This window comes from Vipera ursinii (genome assembly GCF_947247035.1).
Source record: "Vipera ursinii genome assembly, chromosome: 4".
NCBI classification, from domain to species: Eukaryota; Metazoa; Chordata; class Lepidosauria; order Squamata; family Viperidae; genus Vipera; species Vipera ursinii.
In genome coordinates, this window is record NC_139514.1 from 39,003,623 (window position 1) to 39,022,422 (window position 18,800).

The 18,800-nt window shown below is 37.7% G+C and overlaps 1 protein-coding gene across 1 annotated transcript in view; it reads left to right on the forward strand.

Moving 5' to 3' along the window:
- Positions 1-1,171: 1,171 nt before the first annotated feature.
- Positions 1,172-18,800, forward strand: part of ILDR2 (immunoglobulin like domain containing receptor 2) — a gene marked incomplete at its 5' end in the record, with an annotated part of 55,251 nt that continues 37,622 nt past the window's right edge. The window contains 3 exons of the mRNA XM_083361903.1: positions 1,172-1,217; positions 9,665-9,997; positions 14,573-14,692. Of these exons, the coding sequence (XP_083218029.1) occupies positions 1,172-1,217; positions 9,665-9,997; positions 14,573-14,692 (499 nt within the window). The remainder of the gene's footprint in view (positions 1,218-9,664; positions 9,998-14,572; positions 14,693-18,800) is intronic.

Below are 18,800 nucleotides of genomic sequence, written 5' to 3' on the forward strand. Positions count from 1 at the left end.
CCAGGGTCATGTGAAGCAACCACCCAGCAGATGGGGGGAATAAAAACCAAACACCACCCCCCACACCCCCACTGCCAATCCTCAACAGAAATGCTCAACAATGAAAACCTCGGACAGGAGGAAGAGTGCCGCTGGGTGGGCAGGCAGGTGTCTTGCTCGGCTGTGGCTCAGGGGGCACTTTTATCAGGGCCACTGTAACTTCGAACAGTCACTAAGCCAACTGTTGTAAATCGAGGACTACCTGTACTTCATCACTTTTTTCCTTTTTTTTTTTTTTGGTCATCAAGTTTTTGACACTTTGCTAGGCGACTGGTGGCACTCGGATGTTGCCATATCCCAAAAATGGTACAATGGGTGAAAAGGTTGAAAAGCCCTGTTCTACAGTAATTCAATTAGTGTTCTGCCAAAATAATAGTGTCAAGGACAGCCTTTACAACAGTTCAACAATGGCTGGAAGATGCTATGAAGACATTATAAATCACTTGGAGGGAAACGGGCACAGAATTTCCATTGCTTACTTCTTCCCTCTCTCTAATTTGTGCAAACACAGAGATAAATGTAGATAACTACTCCCTTTTCAGTTTTTCTATAGTAGTGTAAAATTAACCACATGAAAATCATGCAACTTGATCTAAAACTCGAGTTTCTTCTTTTAATTTGCACCCACACCATTTTAGATACGGTTGGTCTTTTCAGGCAGGCTGTTTGACCCTAAGAATCTCCAGTGATGAACTCCTCTCTTTTCCTGGCCAGTTTCAGTTGGACTGCCCTGTGATTTGGAAACTCTTGTTAGCCTAAGAATGATGTCAGGGGAGGTGATAGTTTAAAACACGATAAAGTTGAAGCTTGTTTTGAATCTGAATTTGGTTCGAATAGAAGCAACTGGCTAACAGTGATTTTCTCCCCTGCCCAAGGTTTGGAAACAAAGCAAGAGAGAATAGGATTATTAGAAGAGAGCATTGCATGCTTTTGTTTCCCCCCCTAGCAAAATGGTAGCTCCCATTCAGAACTCTTGTCTATTCACACACTGAGTTGTGTGGTGGGAGACTTGCAGATAACGGAAAGAACTCTTCTACGTGCCACTTCCCAGTATTCAAAGCAAGGAGCTTTATTTACTTTCTGGCTCTGCTTCCTTCCCTGCCTCTTCTTCTGCCCTGGAACACACTGCAAGATGGATAGGGTCTCACTGGGCTGGACCACTTTCCTGTGGATGACAGGTAAGGTTTTTTTTTTCTTCCTTTTCTTTCAGTTTCATTGTGGATTAAGAACTTTTTTGGATTGCAAACGAAGATTTTTGGATTTCTTGGCAGGCACGCTGTTGCCTTGATATTATATAAAGGTTCAAACAGTGAGAGGCACAGAGAGCAAAATGCTGAGCAAATAGAAAACAGCGTATTGGACATGCAGTCTTGTTCTATATATATCAATAATGTGCCTGTTTCTTCATCACATAACCGTTTAAGAGATTTCCACCACCCCCTTTCTTGAAGTTCCCCTCTTGATTTGATTCAGTGAGACTTAATCTGGGAATAAATTGCCACAGTACTTAGTGAGATGAAAAGCATAGATTACCGGAATATTTTTCTTTTCCTAAGGTTGCCATCTCTGGAATTTCTTTGTAGTTGATGCCATGCAAAGAAATACATTTTGTAAATCCAGAGAAAATATGCAGAATTAGTATGGCAAGGGCAGGCTGAAGATTTCTTTGAGCTCTAAGACAGAAACAGTTTCCCACACGAATGCCTTGATTAGAAAAGCTGTCATTATTACCCCTTTTGTCCGTGCACCACTAATACAAATTAATATTCTCAATTCTTTTATAAACATTGAAGAATCTACAGATCATAAATCTACAATAAGGAGGAAATTATTTTAAAGCCATCCTGTAAAAATCTAGCATGTCTTGCTTGAGACGGATGGGAATGGGTAAACATTCCAAATAATATCAACCAATCAGCCTTCCAATTCTTGCCTTAGTCTGCAATTGTCTAAGAGCTGGAAAACTGGAGGAGATTTTTAAGCTTTCAGAAAGTTTACCCCCCATTGTAGTTCTCATCCCTATCTGGGCTACAGCTTGCCAGCATAAGAAAGTTTGCTGTTTCTATCTATCTATCAAAGCTCTCTGATACCCTGAAGATCCAGGTAATCTATATTTCCTTCTGTTTTATGGAACTTCTACAAATAGTTGTTCTTGCTTTTAAAGCCAGTGTTCACTTTGTCTCCCAAATCCACTATGCTCAGTCATTGAGCCAGATTGCTGAAACTGTAGTGTGCTGATGGAAGCCCGGAAGCGCTGTACTTGTGTGTTTTCTAACACAACAGTGGCTTAATTTAGAGAGGTTAAGGAGTGTTACATTAAGGTGAACAAATGATAGCTTACTTGAGGCATTCTAGGTAGCTCTGCAGTACAAAATAATTATTGGTGTCAGTGTATACAGTGTGAAGAAATGATTAAGAGGCAGGGGTCATGAAATACCCAGTTGCTGGCATAGGCATAATGATGGCACCCCGATGTGTTTTTCTGCCTCCATTTGTTCTCAAGGAGATATCTATCCAACTTTACTGTCTACTAACTGCAATGGCTTGGAATTTTAAAAAAAGGAAGGGTCATATAAAGTGCATGAGGGTAATCCTAAAAAAGGGAGATTAAAATACTCTAGCATTGGATAATATGCCTTTATTGGTTGATTCTGACTGTTCTGAAATTCTATTTGAAATAATATACTCCATTATATCTTTTAAAACTGCTATTTTCCTTATTACTCCTCAGGACTCCCTCAAAAAACATGCTATCTAGCTTTGCTTTTATCAAATCTGTTACTGTATAGAATTATATACATAGCGGTGTAAAATGACTTTTGCTATATGTAAAATAATCTCATTAGTTTTATACAGCGAAGTATAAAATTTAACAGAATTGCTTTCAGAAATCATACCTATATAAAAATAATGCCTGGAGATGCCTTGGGATAATTCTGTGTCTAATGAAGTGGGAAAGAAATCTTCAGGTTCCCTGTAAGATTGACACTTCTATGAACAGAATGTCATCTAGTTATTTCTACTAGGAGTGGAGGAAAAATATTATTTTGGATCTAAGTATAGCTAGAGAGGATCCTAGGAAGTTGCCAGTACTGCAATATTGAAGTTACATAAATGGGTTTAGGTTTATGCAACTACATATAGGGTACAAGAACATACATGAACCAAGGAATTTTAGCATAAAAATAATCTGAAAAGATTGCTAGTATCTTTGAATAAATAAAAAATAGGATTGTTAGTTAGGTCTGGTAGAGGTATGTCAGTCATCTATCTATCTATCTATCTATCTATCTATCTATCTATCTATCTATCTATCTATCTATCTATCTATCTATCTATTTCTTCATTGCATATGGTCGTCCTTTGTTTATTTATTTAATTTATACACTGCCCATATCTATACAATGATTCTGCCAATTGACTATGGGTAGTTAACAAAGTTTAAGGGTTAAAAGCATCCTAAAACAAAACGGTAAAATAATAAAACATAATAAGGTGAAACATACTGTGATAGAGGACCAGCCAAAGGACTAATACACAGCACATTCATCTAATTTCTTGAACTAGCACCTGAGAGAAGAAACATGTCTTCAGGGTGTTCTTAAAGGCTGGCAAGATGGGGATAATGAATTTTATTTGCGGCTGGGGGAATTGTTCCATAGGGAAGGGTTTATGACAGAGAAGGCATTATTTAATTGATGGGACTTGATACATGTTAGCCATGCCAGGTTGTATATGGGAGGCAGAGACAACTGGAGACCTATGATTCTATAAATAACCATACAGTATGCTATGAAGAACTTCATAGTCAACTACCATCAACTTTAATTGTACTTGGAAGCCCAGTGTCAGCCAGTACAATTCATGCAATAATAGTGTGACATAGTTACACCAAAGCGCATATTCTGAATAAAATGTAATTTCTGGGTGTTCTTCAAGAGAGGGTTGCTGATCATAAGATTCCACAGGGTAGTTATAATCTTAGTAAACAATTAGTTTTTTCTATTTTAAACATCTTTTCAATCACCTTCATTGGACGAATGCTAGTGTCTATGGAGATTCTCAGTCATGTTCCAAAGGAGCTTTTTAATTCAGGAGGCAACTGGACTTTCTTGTTTTTGTTTGAAGATACTTCGCTTCTCATCCAAGAAGCTTCTTCAGCTCTGACCATCTTCTTCAACTCTCCACCATCAAGTCAGAGCTGAAGAAGCTTCTTGGATGAGAAGCGAAATGTCTTCAAAGAAAAAAAAGAAAGACCAATTGCCTCCTGAAAAAGCACCTTTGAGAGGAATGCTAGTATTAGTCATTTGAAACAGGAGAAAATTATCCCTGTTCAGTTTCTCCTTGCACAATTTTGTATAATTCAATTATATCACCTCTGATCATTTGTTCTTTTTTGTGTTAAATAGTGCCAGATATTCAAGTCCTTTCTTATTAAAGCCCTTGATGACTTTAGTTTCCTTTTTCCTAGCTCTTCCTTTTCAAAAGTAATGACTAGAACTGAACACAGTACTGGAAATATAGATGAATTCAATAAAAACACATTATAATGCTGACAGTTTCATTTCCAGTCTCTTCCTAATGATTCCATAGCATGGATTTGACTTTTCTCACAATTCTGGATGAGTTGACATTCTATGACATTAAGGTCTATTTCTTGTTAGTTATAGACAGCTTAAGAAATTAAAAGACGCTTGCTCCTTGGGAGGAAAGCCATGGCAAATCTAGACAGCACACTAAAAAGCAGAGACATAACCCTGTCAACAAAAGTGCGTATAGTCAAGGCTATGGTCTTCCCAGTTGCAATGTATGGCAGTGAAAGTTGGACCATAAGAAAGGCTGAGCACCAAAGAATTGAAGCCTTTGAACTATGGTGCTGGAGAAGACTCCTGCGAGTCCCTTGGACTGCAAGGCGATCAAACCGGTCAGTCCTAGAGGAGATCAACCCTGACTGCTCTTTAGAAGGCCAGATCCTGAAGCTAAAACTCAAATACTTTGGCCACCTAATGAGAAGGAAGGACTCACTGGAGAAGAGCCTAATGCTGGGAAAGATTGAGGGCAATAGAAGGGGACGACAGAAAATGAGGTGGCTGGATGGAGTCACTGAAGCAGTAGGCGTAAGCTTAAATGGACTCCAGAAGATGGTAGAGGACAGGAAGGCCTGGAGGAACATTGTCCATAGGGTCGCGATGGGTCGGACACGACTTTGCAACTAACAACAACAATAGACAGCTTAGAACAGAGCTTTTGGCCACCAGGGACTGGTTCTGTGGAGAGAGGTTTTTCGCGGACCGGAGGGGGCGTGGTTTTGTGTGCTGCCTGCATCCTGCAGATGCGGCTTTGCTTGTTTGTGTGGCCTGGGTGCTGGCATGCCATGGATGGGTACTGGTCCACGGACTGCGGGTTGGGGACCTCTGGCTAAGAAACACCATCTGGTATATGTGATGTTTCTTTTCCATCTTCCTTGTGTATCACTTTGTATTTATTTAAATTGATAATCATTTGCCACTTGGCTGGCCATTTACCCAGCTTAAAACAGTTCACAATTTTTGTTTTTCACTACTATATGATCTGGTATTAACTGCAAACTTGACCAGCTTCACTTCTTATTTTTTCTTCTCTTTGCTTTTTTTTTAACCAATTAGCAGTCCATGAAAGGGCAGATCCTGTTATCCCATGATGGCTAAGATTACTCAGAGTTTTTGGTGAAGAACTTAGTCAGAAACTCTTTGAAAGTTCAAGAGTACAATTTCAACAGAATCACCTCTATCCATGTAGTAGTCAAAGAATAAGTTACATATTTATGTTCAGAGGTGAAAAACTCTGTTCAGTTCTTTAAAGAAGGTAGTTGCCATTGTGGTCGAGTGATTAATTATTATGTGGTTTCTATGCTATCGCAGAATATACTTATTATCTCAGCCTGCTTTAAATATGTTGATTCTTCCCAGAAAAAATTAGTAATGGTTTGGGAATGTATCCTATATCTCCGTAGGAAATACAAAGACTTCATTTAATTTATAATAAATTGTTGCTTAAGTTGATTCCTTAGGCCAGACATGTCAAACACAAGGCCTGGGGGCTGGATCTGGCCAGCAAAGTGGTTTCATGTGGCCTGCGAAGCCATCCTGGAAACAGGGAGGGAACGGCCCCCACTACTGCCTTGGCCCTGGCCCAGAGACCCTCCTTCTGCCAGAGACCTCAGATCTGTCTCACTCCTGCCCAGGCCCCCACAGGCACCCTTGATGTGAACCTTGTAGAGCTGGCCACGCCCACCCAGTAGGTCATATGCACTCTGGCCACGCCCACCCAATAGGAGCCAAGCTATTCTCCAAAGCACCCAAAGGCAGGACAAGAAGCAATGGATGGAAACTAGTCAAGGAGAGAAGCAACCTACAACTAAGGAGAAACTTCCTGACAGTTAGAACAATTAACCAGTGGAACAACCTGCCTCCAGAAGTGGTGAATGCTCCAACACTGGACGTTTTTAAGAAGAGACTGGACAGCCATTTGTCTGAAATGGTATAGGGTTTCCTGCCTTAGCAGGGGGTTGAACTAGATGACCTCCAAGGTCCCCTCCAACTACTACTACTACTACTTCTTCTTCTTCTTCTTCTTCTTCTTCTTCTTCTTCTTCTTCTTCTTCTTCTTCTTCTTCTTCTTATTATTATTATTATTATTATTATTATTATTATTCTTATTCTTATTCTTATTCTTCTTATTCTTATTCTTATTCTTATTCTTATTCATTATTATTATTATTATTATTATTATTATTATTATTATTATTATTATAGTTTAATCCACTTGCACTGTTTTATGTTCACATGTTTGATGACAAACAGCCTTATGTTTATAAGTGACAGTTTTCCTACTAAGCACATAAGTATTTGAATTAAAATTACCATATTAAAATCAAATCTGATGTTTTTTAATTTTTATTTGGTGTGCGTTGGAAGAGGGGTAGTCTTATATGGCGAGTATAGCCCAAACCCTATAATTTGATAGGAAATGTAGGGGGTCGTCTTATACGCCCAGTCGTCTTATACGCCGGAAAATACGGTATCAGGTGAATCAGGAAATGATTTGTCCACAACAAAAGACTAACAACCAAATCATTAGTTTTCAAATCATAATACAATTACTAAGAGATGAAAACTAGATCTCATGTATGACCACTTCCATGTACCAGGCCAGAAATAATCCGGAACAAATCCATAATTGCTATGCTACAAATTCATGAACTCCACTCAAACTCCAACCCAAGGATTGAAAATTGAAGACCCCAGTATCCAGTGAATTTTTAGCATGCGCCAGAAAATTAGGCCTAAGAATAAATGAAAAGTGTACACAATCAGAATACCTTATCCAGCGTCAATATATCATCAGCGTCAAAACAGCATCATGTCCTATTCAGTAAGTTACAAAGATACTGGCTTGTATGGATGGTTGAAAATGGTCTCTCATGTTCCTTATATGCATATAATATAAGTGTAGACCCTGCACTTATAGACAAAATGCTTGGAGGAAGAAATATAACATGATGTAAGATGGTGGGAAATAGAATATTCTCAAATAGATAAGATGTGTACTTTGAATAATAGATTTTGTTAAGAATTGTGATAAAGGAAACAATACCAAAAATTTGGAAATTATAAATATCAAATGTCAATTTAAATATTGACAGGAAACTAAAAATTGGGAAAAACTAACTACAGAACATTGACTGTTTACAAAGATTGAATGTTAAAATAACTAGGATATGTATAAGCTAAAAATTATTGATAAATGTAACAATGCTATCTTTACTTGATGGATATAATAAGAATTGTATTAGTTTAAATATGAGACAGCAGATATTAAGGGAAAAGGAGAGGAAATATTTGATGTGGTAGTTTGAGATTTGTACTAAAGATTTTTGTTTGTTATTGAATTATTGATTAACCTAGCCGCCACATTGCTTTTTAAATACTTAAATGTAAAATTAGAAAATCAATAAAATATTACCCCCCCCCCCCTCAAAAAAAAACATCATTTTTGCCAATGTCTTTACCTGAAATACTTTTGAGACTGTTATATTTTACAGGACTAATACAAAATAGGTTTTTCTATATACCCCAAAATGTTATATTTAGCAGTTGAAAATAAGCAATTGAGATCTATTCTTCCTCCCTGCCCCGTCCTTCTTTTTTTGATGACACTACTGCTGTTTCTTTCATTTGTGATTATTTACTTTTTGCATTTTGAGGCTTTTCTTTTCAAAATATCTTTTTATGTAAAGTATTAGCCACCTCTGGAAATTCTGCAATTAAAAGACTCAGTTCTTTAGAGAGATGTGAAGTAAGAACAATACCATAACTATGTGTAAATCTCCTGTAAAATAAGCCACATATTCTTGATTGCAATCAGAATTTTATTTATTAACATGACTTTTATTTTTTTCCCTATAAAATATTCAAGGTGTCTTAGAGTAAGCCAAATTTGCTTGGCCTTGCTCTTATTGCAATACTGGCAACAGCAGTTCATTTCAGTCAAATTGCAACATATGTAGGTTACCTATTTCTTTTTAAATGCTAACGAGACATATTTTGAATTCTCTTGATGCTGGTATCTTTCTTTTTAGCTAAATTTCTAAATTTTCCTGGTATTATTTCAAGTGTTTATTTGAATCTTAGCACAATAGGAAGAGAGATTTTCTATCGACCTGCCTATGGCATCTGTCAAATGTCTCCTCCCCTTTCGGTGACTAATGCCATGCTGTGATCTGTTTGTATATTTCTTATAAGGTTTCTTTATCAGTTTGAAAAGGAAAGGTTGGAATTAAATAAAATGTATGTAAAGCTGAAAATAAATGCTTGAAATTCGAGTTTTGTGATACAAACATCTTTTAATACTGTTATATTGAGTTAGTGATTAAATAGATGACTGCAGGAAATTCAAAAATATATCAACATAGTTGCCAAGAAGTGTCACCTGTTCATATTTTATGGAATTGGCCAACATTATCCCTTCAATATTTGAAGTAACATTTAGCCATTGTGACTACCAATTGTTGATAAGTAGCTTAAAATTAATGAAGCTTAATTTTTCCCTCAATTTTTCTTTATATTATTTTTTGTTCACCTATGACCAATAACATATAGCATATGTTGCCTGTTTTTCTTGAATCACAGAGGGAAAAAGGCATGATGCTTAAGCAGTGCACTATGTAATGACTTATTATAATATATGAGTAAACTAAGCTTGCATAATGTAGGAAATTTAGTTTTTAAAAGTAATTCAGCTACAACCCATGATTTGAAGATGATTTGTTTGAAGTAACTCAGAATTAAGATTAGCCACATTTTGCTTCATGGTTCATTGAAAATGGAAGCAAATCTAATTCATAGATACGACTTGACAAGCCACTGTTATTTATGGTTGATAAAACAGCAACTTATCATTTTCTAGCATTAGCATTTTCTGTTATCTTGCTATCCATGTTCTTTTGGCATAGTTTCTTCTAATGTCACAATTAGATGATAAGTCTTAGAAAGTAGCCACCTCCCATTTATCATTTGGGAATGGGCATACTGAAGAGATGATTTATACCTTACAAGTTGGTAACATTTATGGTTTTGCTTTGTAGCTGTGACTGAAGCAGTGCATGTTATGGTGCCTGACAAGAAACAGGTAGCAATGCTCTTTCAACCAATTGTGCTTCGATGCCGCTTTTCAACTTCTTCCACACAACCAGCTGTGGTGCAATGGAAATTTAAATCCTACTGCCAAGATCGCATGGGAGAAGCTCTGGGAGTTGTCTCTGCCGGGATCCAGGCAATAAACAAGAGGAACTTGGAATGGGATCCGTACTTGGACTGTGTGGATAGCAGGAGAACAGTCCGCATTGTGGCATCCAAACAGGGTTCGGTAGTCACGACTGGAGAGTTCTACAAAGGAAGAGAAATCTCCATTCTCCATGGTAATTCAACCTGCTTATCATTTTATTATGACTGAAGTTTTTCTTTGGCTATTATGAATAGTAGCATATAAAATGAGGTAATAATATATTATGTTATGAATAGTACAATAGTACAGTATATTATGAATAAAGGTAAAGGTAAAGGTTCCCCCACACGTGTGCTAGTCGTTTCCGACTCTAGGGGTTGGTGCTCATCTCCGTTTCAAAGCCGAAGTGCCAGTGCTTGTCTGAGGACGTCTCCGTGGTCATGTGGCCGGCATGACTAGACACCAAAAGCGCACAGAACGCTGTTACCTTTCCACCATAGTGGTCCCTATTTTTTTACTTGCATTTTTATGTGCTTTCGAACTGCTAGGTTGGCAGAAGCTGGGATGAGTAACAGGCACTCACTCTGTTACGCGGCACTTAGGATTCGACCTGCCAAACTGCCGATCATCTGATCGACAAGCTCAGCATCCTAACCCACTGAGCCACCGCGTCCCTATATATTACCTTTATATTATGAATAGTTGCATATAAAATCAGTAGCATACAAAATCAGGAGCTTATGAAATGAGAGCCAGTTAAGGCACCAGACTAGAAAGCAGAAGATCATGAGTTCAAGTCCTGCCTTAGCCATGAAAACCAACGGGGTGACTGGGCAGTCACTCTCTCTCAGTCCAGTCCATCTTGTTGTGAGGAAAACAGGTGGAGGAAGGTGTGTTGGATATGTTCGCCCCCTTGTATTATTTGTAAAAAATAATAAAGGCAGATACAAATGAATAAATAATAATAAATATATTTTATTTTAGAGCTTAGTATACTGCTTTAATTATAAAGGTAAAGGTAAAGGTTCCCCCGCACATGCGTGCTAGTCATTTCCGACTCTAGGGGCCAGTGCTCATCTCCGTTTCAAAGCCAAAGAGCCAATGCTTGTCCAAGGACGTCTTCGTGGTCATGTGGCCGGCATGACTAGACACCAAAGGTGCACGGAACGCTAGTTTATTATAAATATTTAATAGCACTCTTTATAATGCCCTGTAAAGTTTACATTTAAAGGTATCTACACATTTTAAAAAACATTAAAATGAACAGGGCAGTTGCAAATGATGGCAATATAACTACATTCTAAGACATGTAGAAACAATTATCAAAGTAAATAATTCTTAAAAACATGATAAAATGAAAAATGATATTTTACTCATAAAAAGGAAACACAGTAAACAATCAAATTTTTGGGGAAAAGCATGACAGAATTTTGGATATTATAATTGAGAAGAATTATATAAAAATAGCTAATTTCTTTCCTGATTACAATTCGTCTAGTATCATGCAGTTGAGAATAAAAAAAAATGAAAAGTTGTTTCATTGAGTTGCAATTTTATTCTCACTAACTTTATTCCAATATCTTTAATTCTTGTTTCAAGTACATAAGGGGAAATAATTTCCTGTATACCACTCATCAAAGTTTTACATAAATCTTGTATATCTTTCATTTGAGTCCACAAGCTCTTTAATTTTTTTTCCGATTTTCTTGTTTAACTTTTGGTTCCTTCTCCATGATTTGTAAAAGCAGTAATATATACAATAAATTTTAAAGACATTCCAAATACTGTAAGCAATACATTTGCAAATGTTTGCAGAATCTATTTAATAAAAACAATCAAGTCATATTGCATCTGTATGGGATGAATGTGGATAAATGATAGACAATAGAATCAGTTTGTTGACGTGAGAAATCAGAGTTCAGTTTGCCCTTCAATAAACTAGTGAGCAGTTTGAGGGTTATTTATCATAAGAGATTATGTTGCTCAAATACTTGTTATCTTTAACTTTTCCTGGGTAAGGATAAGGATTACCGTACCTTGCCATAGGCATCCTTTAGTAAATTTTGGCTATATAGGAATTATATAGCCTTGGAAGTGGTTTAAACTTTAAAGCATCATCTCACGCAAAATTCAGTCACTACAATTTTGTGTAATTTATCTAGATAGAGCCATTTTTATAATTCTTAAATATTTATTGGCTTCCTTTTTGTTACTAGACCCAATTGATTTTGCTGATTTACTCCTTTAAATTTCTAAATGGTTTGGAAACGAAAGTGAAAACACACTTCCCTTCTTTCTGTCCTTTCTTGCATTAAGATTTTCAGAGGAGTTCCTACAGTATAAGATTTCATTATGCATGTTGAAAGAAATTAGCTTGTTTGGCTACTGCTCAGGCATTGAATGCTTTCTGAAGGAGGTATGATTGTTGCCAATAATTGTCCTTTCCTAGGTTTATAAAATGTTTTTAATTGAGTCACTTTGTTTCCTGATCTGATAATAGTACAGTAATGCTCTTATTTTGTAATTTCATGTTGTTATAGCACAACCCTTTGTGTGTTAAAGGTTGAAATGTCTTCACTCTGCAAAGACACACAAGTACACACACACACACACATACACACACACACAGAGGGGGAGAGAGAGAGAGAGAGAGAGACTCTCTCAGGAAATGTTTCATTTAATCTCAGCAAAGTATTTCTATATTGGAACAAGCTGTTCCAATCTTACCAAAAGTGTCCCACCCTAAAACAGGTTGTTCTGACTGTGGAATGATTTTCAGTGTGAGATTTAGGGTTGGAAAATTCCAGTCTTGTAGTATTTAGCAGACCTCCACTGGATGAGCCTGCATTCACTTTGAATAATATATTTTTTCAACGCAGTATTGAAAAGCATCAGATCTAGATAGTCTAATTCAAATTTCTGGTGCAAAATTATTTCTTATTTTCCCCTGTAGTCTCTAATTTTGATCTGAAATTCATACGATTTGAAAAAAAAGGCTGCAGTTTCTTCTTGACTTACAACAGTTCATTTAGTGTTCAAAGTTACAGTGGCACTGAAAAAAGTGACTTATAACCATTTTTAACACTTATGACCATTGCAGCATCCTCATGATCACATGATTTACATTCAAATGCTTGACAACTGCTTCATATTTATGACAGTTGCAGTGTCCGGGCTCATGTGACCATATTTTGTGATCTTCTGACAAGCAAAGTCAATGGGGAAGCTAGATTCATTTAACAACCATGTTACTAATTTAACTGCACTGATTCACTTAACAAATGTGTCAAGCAAAGTTGTAAAATGGGGCAAAACTCACTTAATAAATTTCTCACTTAGCAACATAAATTCTGGGCTCAATTGTAGTCTTAATTTTGATGTCTCAGAAGCTGAAAATGCTACGGGTACAGAGAATGTTGTTAACAAATGTCGTAGTTGGTAATATGGCCACTGAATTACATCTGCTAAATGATACTTGTCTCTTAACACAGAAATCAAAGACAAAGCTAATAGCATGAGAAAGGGTTAAAAGGTAAAAGAAAAATGGAAAAGAAAAAAGATTCAAAGTAGTAACAGTTATAAGTACAATTATCAATTACCTCTTATTCAATGGGTACAACATGCAGAAGCTATTTTTTCTGCATGGTAATCCTCAGTTAGTGATTGGTTGCTTAGTAACTGTTTGGAGTTACAATGGACCTCCTCATACGAAAGAAATCGATCGATCTTATTTTATAAAGTTCTCTCCAAAATTCATAATCTTCCAAAATCTTGAATAAGAAAGCCCAACTCAAATTGTCAAGGGCCTTCTCTGCATATAAGAAAATCAGTGCTGCTTGTTTTTCATTACATTGCTTCAAATATTCCAATATCTTCAAAACATTTCTGACAATGTCATTCACTTTTCCTGTTAGGTAAAACCCCACATTGATCCTCATTAATAATTTGTTGCTAAAGTGGTTGTGAACAATTTGAAATGACTAATGATATCAGCCTAAAGCAGGGGTGTCAAACTGCCGGCCCACGGCCTGGATGCGTCATGGTGAAACTGCCCCCACCCCATTGCCAGCAATGGAAAAAAAGTTGCAATACATCGTGACACGTCACGTGATGTTGCGAGTTTGACACCCCTGGTCAAACGTACTTGTGAAGTAAAATAGTTAAAAAAAACTTGTGTGACAGTCGCTGTTTCAAAAAACTTAATTGCCTTACTCTCTGAAGAGTTCTTGATTTTTCATGTAGTATTTTTAATGAATTAAATTTCATTATTCCAGATAAGAAAAATCAATATTGTTAATAAAATCTAGATTTTAGGTCTCTCTGTCTCTCTGATTCCTATATCATGGTTCCAACAGATGCAATTCTTCAGAGAACCTTGAGGCATTGTTTACTTTAAGGCGTCTTTAATCAAAAGAGCATAGCTTTCACACATACATGGTCAAGCCGAAATCTGGATTCCCCACCCCTAAGCACACAGTATCAAAGCACAGTTCCTCCCTCTAATTAACTGTCATAAATCACATTCTCCAATTAGTTTGAATTGTAAGCTTTCCCTCCTGTTAAAGAAACCGCCAAATTCTTATCTTCTCTTATTTCCAAACAGCCTTGAGACACATTCTTCCTACTCCCCCTCAGCATCAACTAATTCTATCTCTAAAAGTAACATACAAGTTTTCAAGAAGCAAAGCTGCCTCTCCACATGTTGTCAGAGCAAGAACATCTGATGTTAGCAGCGTTGACATCCTGCTTGTTTTATATTTTCTGTTAGATGCAGACCTCCATATTGGAAAATTGATGTGGGGAGACAGTGGATTGTATTACTGTCTTGTCATCACACCTGATGATGTAGAAGGCAAGAATGAGGAATCAGTGGAGCTACTTGTTTTGGGTGAGTTTTCTTCCGTACTTATATCTTATGTAAATGTGTATTTATTCCATAAATATTAAGAAAAACAATTCTTGTAAATCTGCATCAGTATCATTCATGGGTTCTGCACTTTGCATTGCTTTTTGATGTAAGATGAGGCCGGCAATACTGTTTCACAGTCACTTTGCACTAATTTAACAGTACTGTAGTGTAATAACTGGCACATAAGTGTCGATTTTTTAAAAGAATAAACACTAGATGATCAAATTAAAAAGAATGCCAGAGGAAATGTATATTTTAATGTTCAGATACAAAATTTAAAATATAGCATATTTTATATGGCCCTCAAAATGCTTGAAACATTGTTTTAAAAGATAACAGTAAGAAAAATCTTCCAATCAAGCCAAACTAAATAAATCTCAAAATTTGGGGACAGTATAAATGGATTGACACAGTAGCTAATTGTCTTATTTTTCAAGCTAGATGTCAACCTCCAGCTGAAAAGCCCAACTAAGAAAAACACCAGAGCCATTAAATCCTCTAATGTAATTTTTATTGAGCATAATCATTTGGTGGGATCAAAGTGAAAGCTAGCTCTGAAGAAAAGGCGGGAAGCAAGTAATTAAAAGAATGAATCTTCTCCTCTCCTCTCTGACAGTTCAGGTCACATTGTCCAATACATCTCCCAGTAATTGTTATGAGAAGAAACTTTGGTTCGCCAAAACAACTTTTCCACAGTTCCAGCTTTCTCACGATAAGAACACCTATGGATCCAAATTTTTCTCTGTCTCCTTCCCCGCTCTCTTGGCAAGCTAGAAGCACACAGCAGTCCTAAAGGCAGTAGGGTTCATAGCTTAACACTAGAATTGAACCGGAAAGCAGCTAGAGACCAGATGATACTGTATGAAATATGTGTATCCTAGTGTGCTGGTGCTTGATTTGTTCCTGAATGCAGATTGGCAGATTTTACAGGCCAGCTACTGGTTCTGCCCATTACTCTGAGGGGCTGCCACAAAGAAGAGGGGGGTCACGTTATTCGCCAGAGCACCAGAGGGAAGGACGAGAAACAATGGTTGGAAACTGTTCAAAGAGAGAAGCAACCTGGAATTAAGGAGAAACTTCCTGACAGTGAGAACAATTAACCAGTGAAACAGCTTGCCTCCAGAAATTGTGGGTGCTCCATCACTGGAGATTTTTAAGAAGAGACTAGACAGTTACCTGTCAAAATGGCATAGGTTCTCCTGCTTCAGCAGGGGGCTGGACTAGAAGACCTCTAAGGTCCCTTCCAGATTCTATTCTATTCTATTCTATTCTATTCTATTCTATTCTATTCTATTCTATTCTATTCTATTCTATTCTATTCTATTCTATTCTATTCTGCCACCATATATATCAATTTAAACAAATTCTTTTGAGAAATGGTATATAGAGCAACAAATAGGCTTTATTATATAAAATTTAACAAAAACTTTTCCTAATTTTACCTTGACATTTATGACTGATCTTTGATATATTATCCTATATTTATATTGTCTATAACTTGCTCCTAAACACCTTATACCAATTCTATTGTCTTTTATTGCTTGAGCTTAAGTCAAAATCTCCACCCACCATTTAACCACCTTCAGTTTGGCTTCTTGTGCTGTCAGCTGCTGTTCTAAACTGCAGCTGAAAGGTTGACTTGGCAGTTTCTCAGTCTATGTTGGCAATGAGAAAAAAAGAAGGTACTTTACCAGCTGGCTAAAGCTTTTCAGCATTTATGCTGGAGCAGTGAAGCTTCTGGGCTGTGCTTCTCCTTTCAACTTGTCTGATGCTGGTTTCTGAAGTCCAAGCTTGCTCCTCCTATGTCATTGGAGCCGATGACACCACTCCCTCAGCTAAAATCCATTATTTCTCTTCCCATACAAAATAAATCTTTCTTCAAATGCACATACACACTCACACTCTGGACCTCACAGCTTTTCCTTTTATAACTGGAGTCCAAGTGTGGTGCAGTGTTCTTCAGCTCCTGCTTGTCAATGCAAGGTCTGAATCCTTCCATCCTTTCCATAGTTCAAGAAAAAAATAACCAATATGTTTTTGCTGAACTTCCAAAAATTTGTTTTTTAAATAGAGTTAGCTGGTAACAAATACTACCATATTTTTCGGACCATAAGACGCACCTGACCATAAGACGCACCCAGTTTTTAGAGCAGGAAAACAAGAAAAAAATATTCTGAACCAAATAGTATCAGTATACTAAAACAGGGCTTTTCAACCTTTTCATCCATTGTACCACTTTTAGGACAAGGCAATGTCCGAGTACCACCAGTCGCCCAGCAAGGTGTCAAAAACTTGACACCCCCCCCAAAAGGAAAAAAATGATAAAGTACAGGGAGTCCTTGACTTACAACGATTTACTTAGTGACTGTTCAAAGTTACGACGGCACTGAAAAAAGTGACTTATGACCATTTTTCACACTTATGACCATTGCAGCATCCCCAGGGTCATGTGATTTACATTCGGATGCTTGGCAATCGATTCATATTTATGATGGTCACATTGTTCCAGGGTCATGTGATCGCCTTTTGCAACCTTCTGACAAGCAAAGTTAGTGGGGAAACCAGATTCTTATGTTACTGATTTAATTTCTCTCTCTCCTTCTCTTTCTCTCCCTCTCTCCCCCTCCCTCTTTCTTTCTCCCTTTCTCTCCCTCTCCTTCCTATTTTTCTCTTTCCCTCTCTTTCTCTCTCTTTCTCTCCCTCTCTTTCCCTCTTTCTTTTTCCTTCTTTCTCTCTCCCTCTTTCTCTCCCTCTATTTTTCTCTCCCTCTTTCTGTTTCTCTCCTTTTCTTTCTCCTTCTCTCTCTCTCCCTCTTTCCCTCCCTATCTTTCCTCTCCCTCTTTTTCTCCCTCCCTATTTCTTTTTCCTTCTCTCTCTCCCTATCTTTCTCTCTCTTGCTCTCCCTCCCTCTCCCATTGTCCCTTCCTTCCTTCCTTCCTTCCTTCCTTCCTTCCTTCCTTCCTTCCTTCCTTCCTTCCTTCCTTCTCTCCCTCTTTGTCCTTCCCTCTCTGTGTTAGAGCAGTACCCACGGAGGCGGACCTGCAGCCCGGCTTTCTCTTGCAGAAAGCAAGCTGAAACGGAGTGAGGGAGATTGCCAGGAACGTGATCTCGCGCGGTTTCAGTTTCCCTTGCTACAAGAGAAAGCAGGCTGAAACAGAGCGAGGGAGATTGCAGCAGTACAAGATCGCATTCCTGGCAATCTCCCTCGCTCCATTTCAGCCTGCTTTCTCTTGTAGCAAGAGAAGCTGAAACCAAGCGAGGGAGATTGCAGGAGTGCGAGATCGGCGTTTCTCAGCATGTGCTGATTTGTGCTCCTAGCAATCTCCCTTGCTTTCCACTTGCGGAGGTTGGGGCTGGCCATACGGATCACCTTCGGACTATAAGACGCACCCTCGTTTTCCCCCTCACTTTTGGGGGGAAAAAGTGCGTCTTATGGTCTGAAAAATACGGTACATGTTTTACAAATAGTAAAACCAAATAAATAAAAACAGTCAATATGAAGAGAAAAATTATAAATAAATTAACAGTTGCGGAATTGCAGTCAAGCCTGGCAGCATAGCAGCAGCCCTCAAGCAGCCACAACTTCCCCAAATCTCATTCCTCCATGGGTTTTTGGATTTTGGATACATTCCTTGGTTCAAAAATGTTGCCCTATGTTGCAGTGTTTTGCCCAATTAAAAGTCATGACAGGTTTTACAGCAAATAGTAGATCATATAGCAATATTTTCAAGTACTTAGCATTTCTAATCAGTGGAATGACTTGCCTCCAGAGGTTGTGGGTGCTCCAACAGTGGAAGTTTTTAAGCAGAGATTGAACAACCATTTGTCTGAAATGATATAGGGTTTCCTGCTTGAGTAGTGGGTTGGACTAGGACAGGCATGTTAAACTGCTGGCCTGCGGGCCGGATGCATCATGATGAAACCACGCCCTCCCCATTGCCGGCAATGGGGAAAAAGTCGCGATATGTCACGCGATGTCACTTGACGTCGAGAGTTTGACATGCTGTTATTCTGTATTGTCTAGCTTGTATTGGTAAAAATAAGTATTTTTAAATGATCATTTGCACTTCCACGAGCTTTCATATTT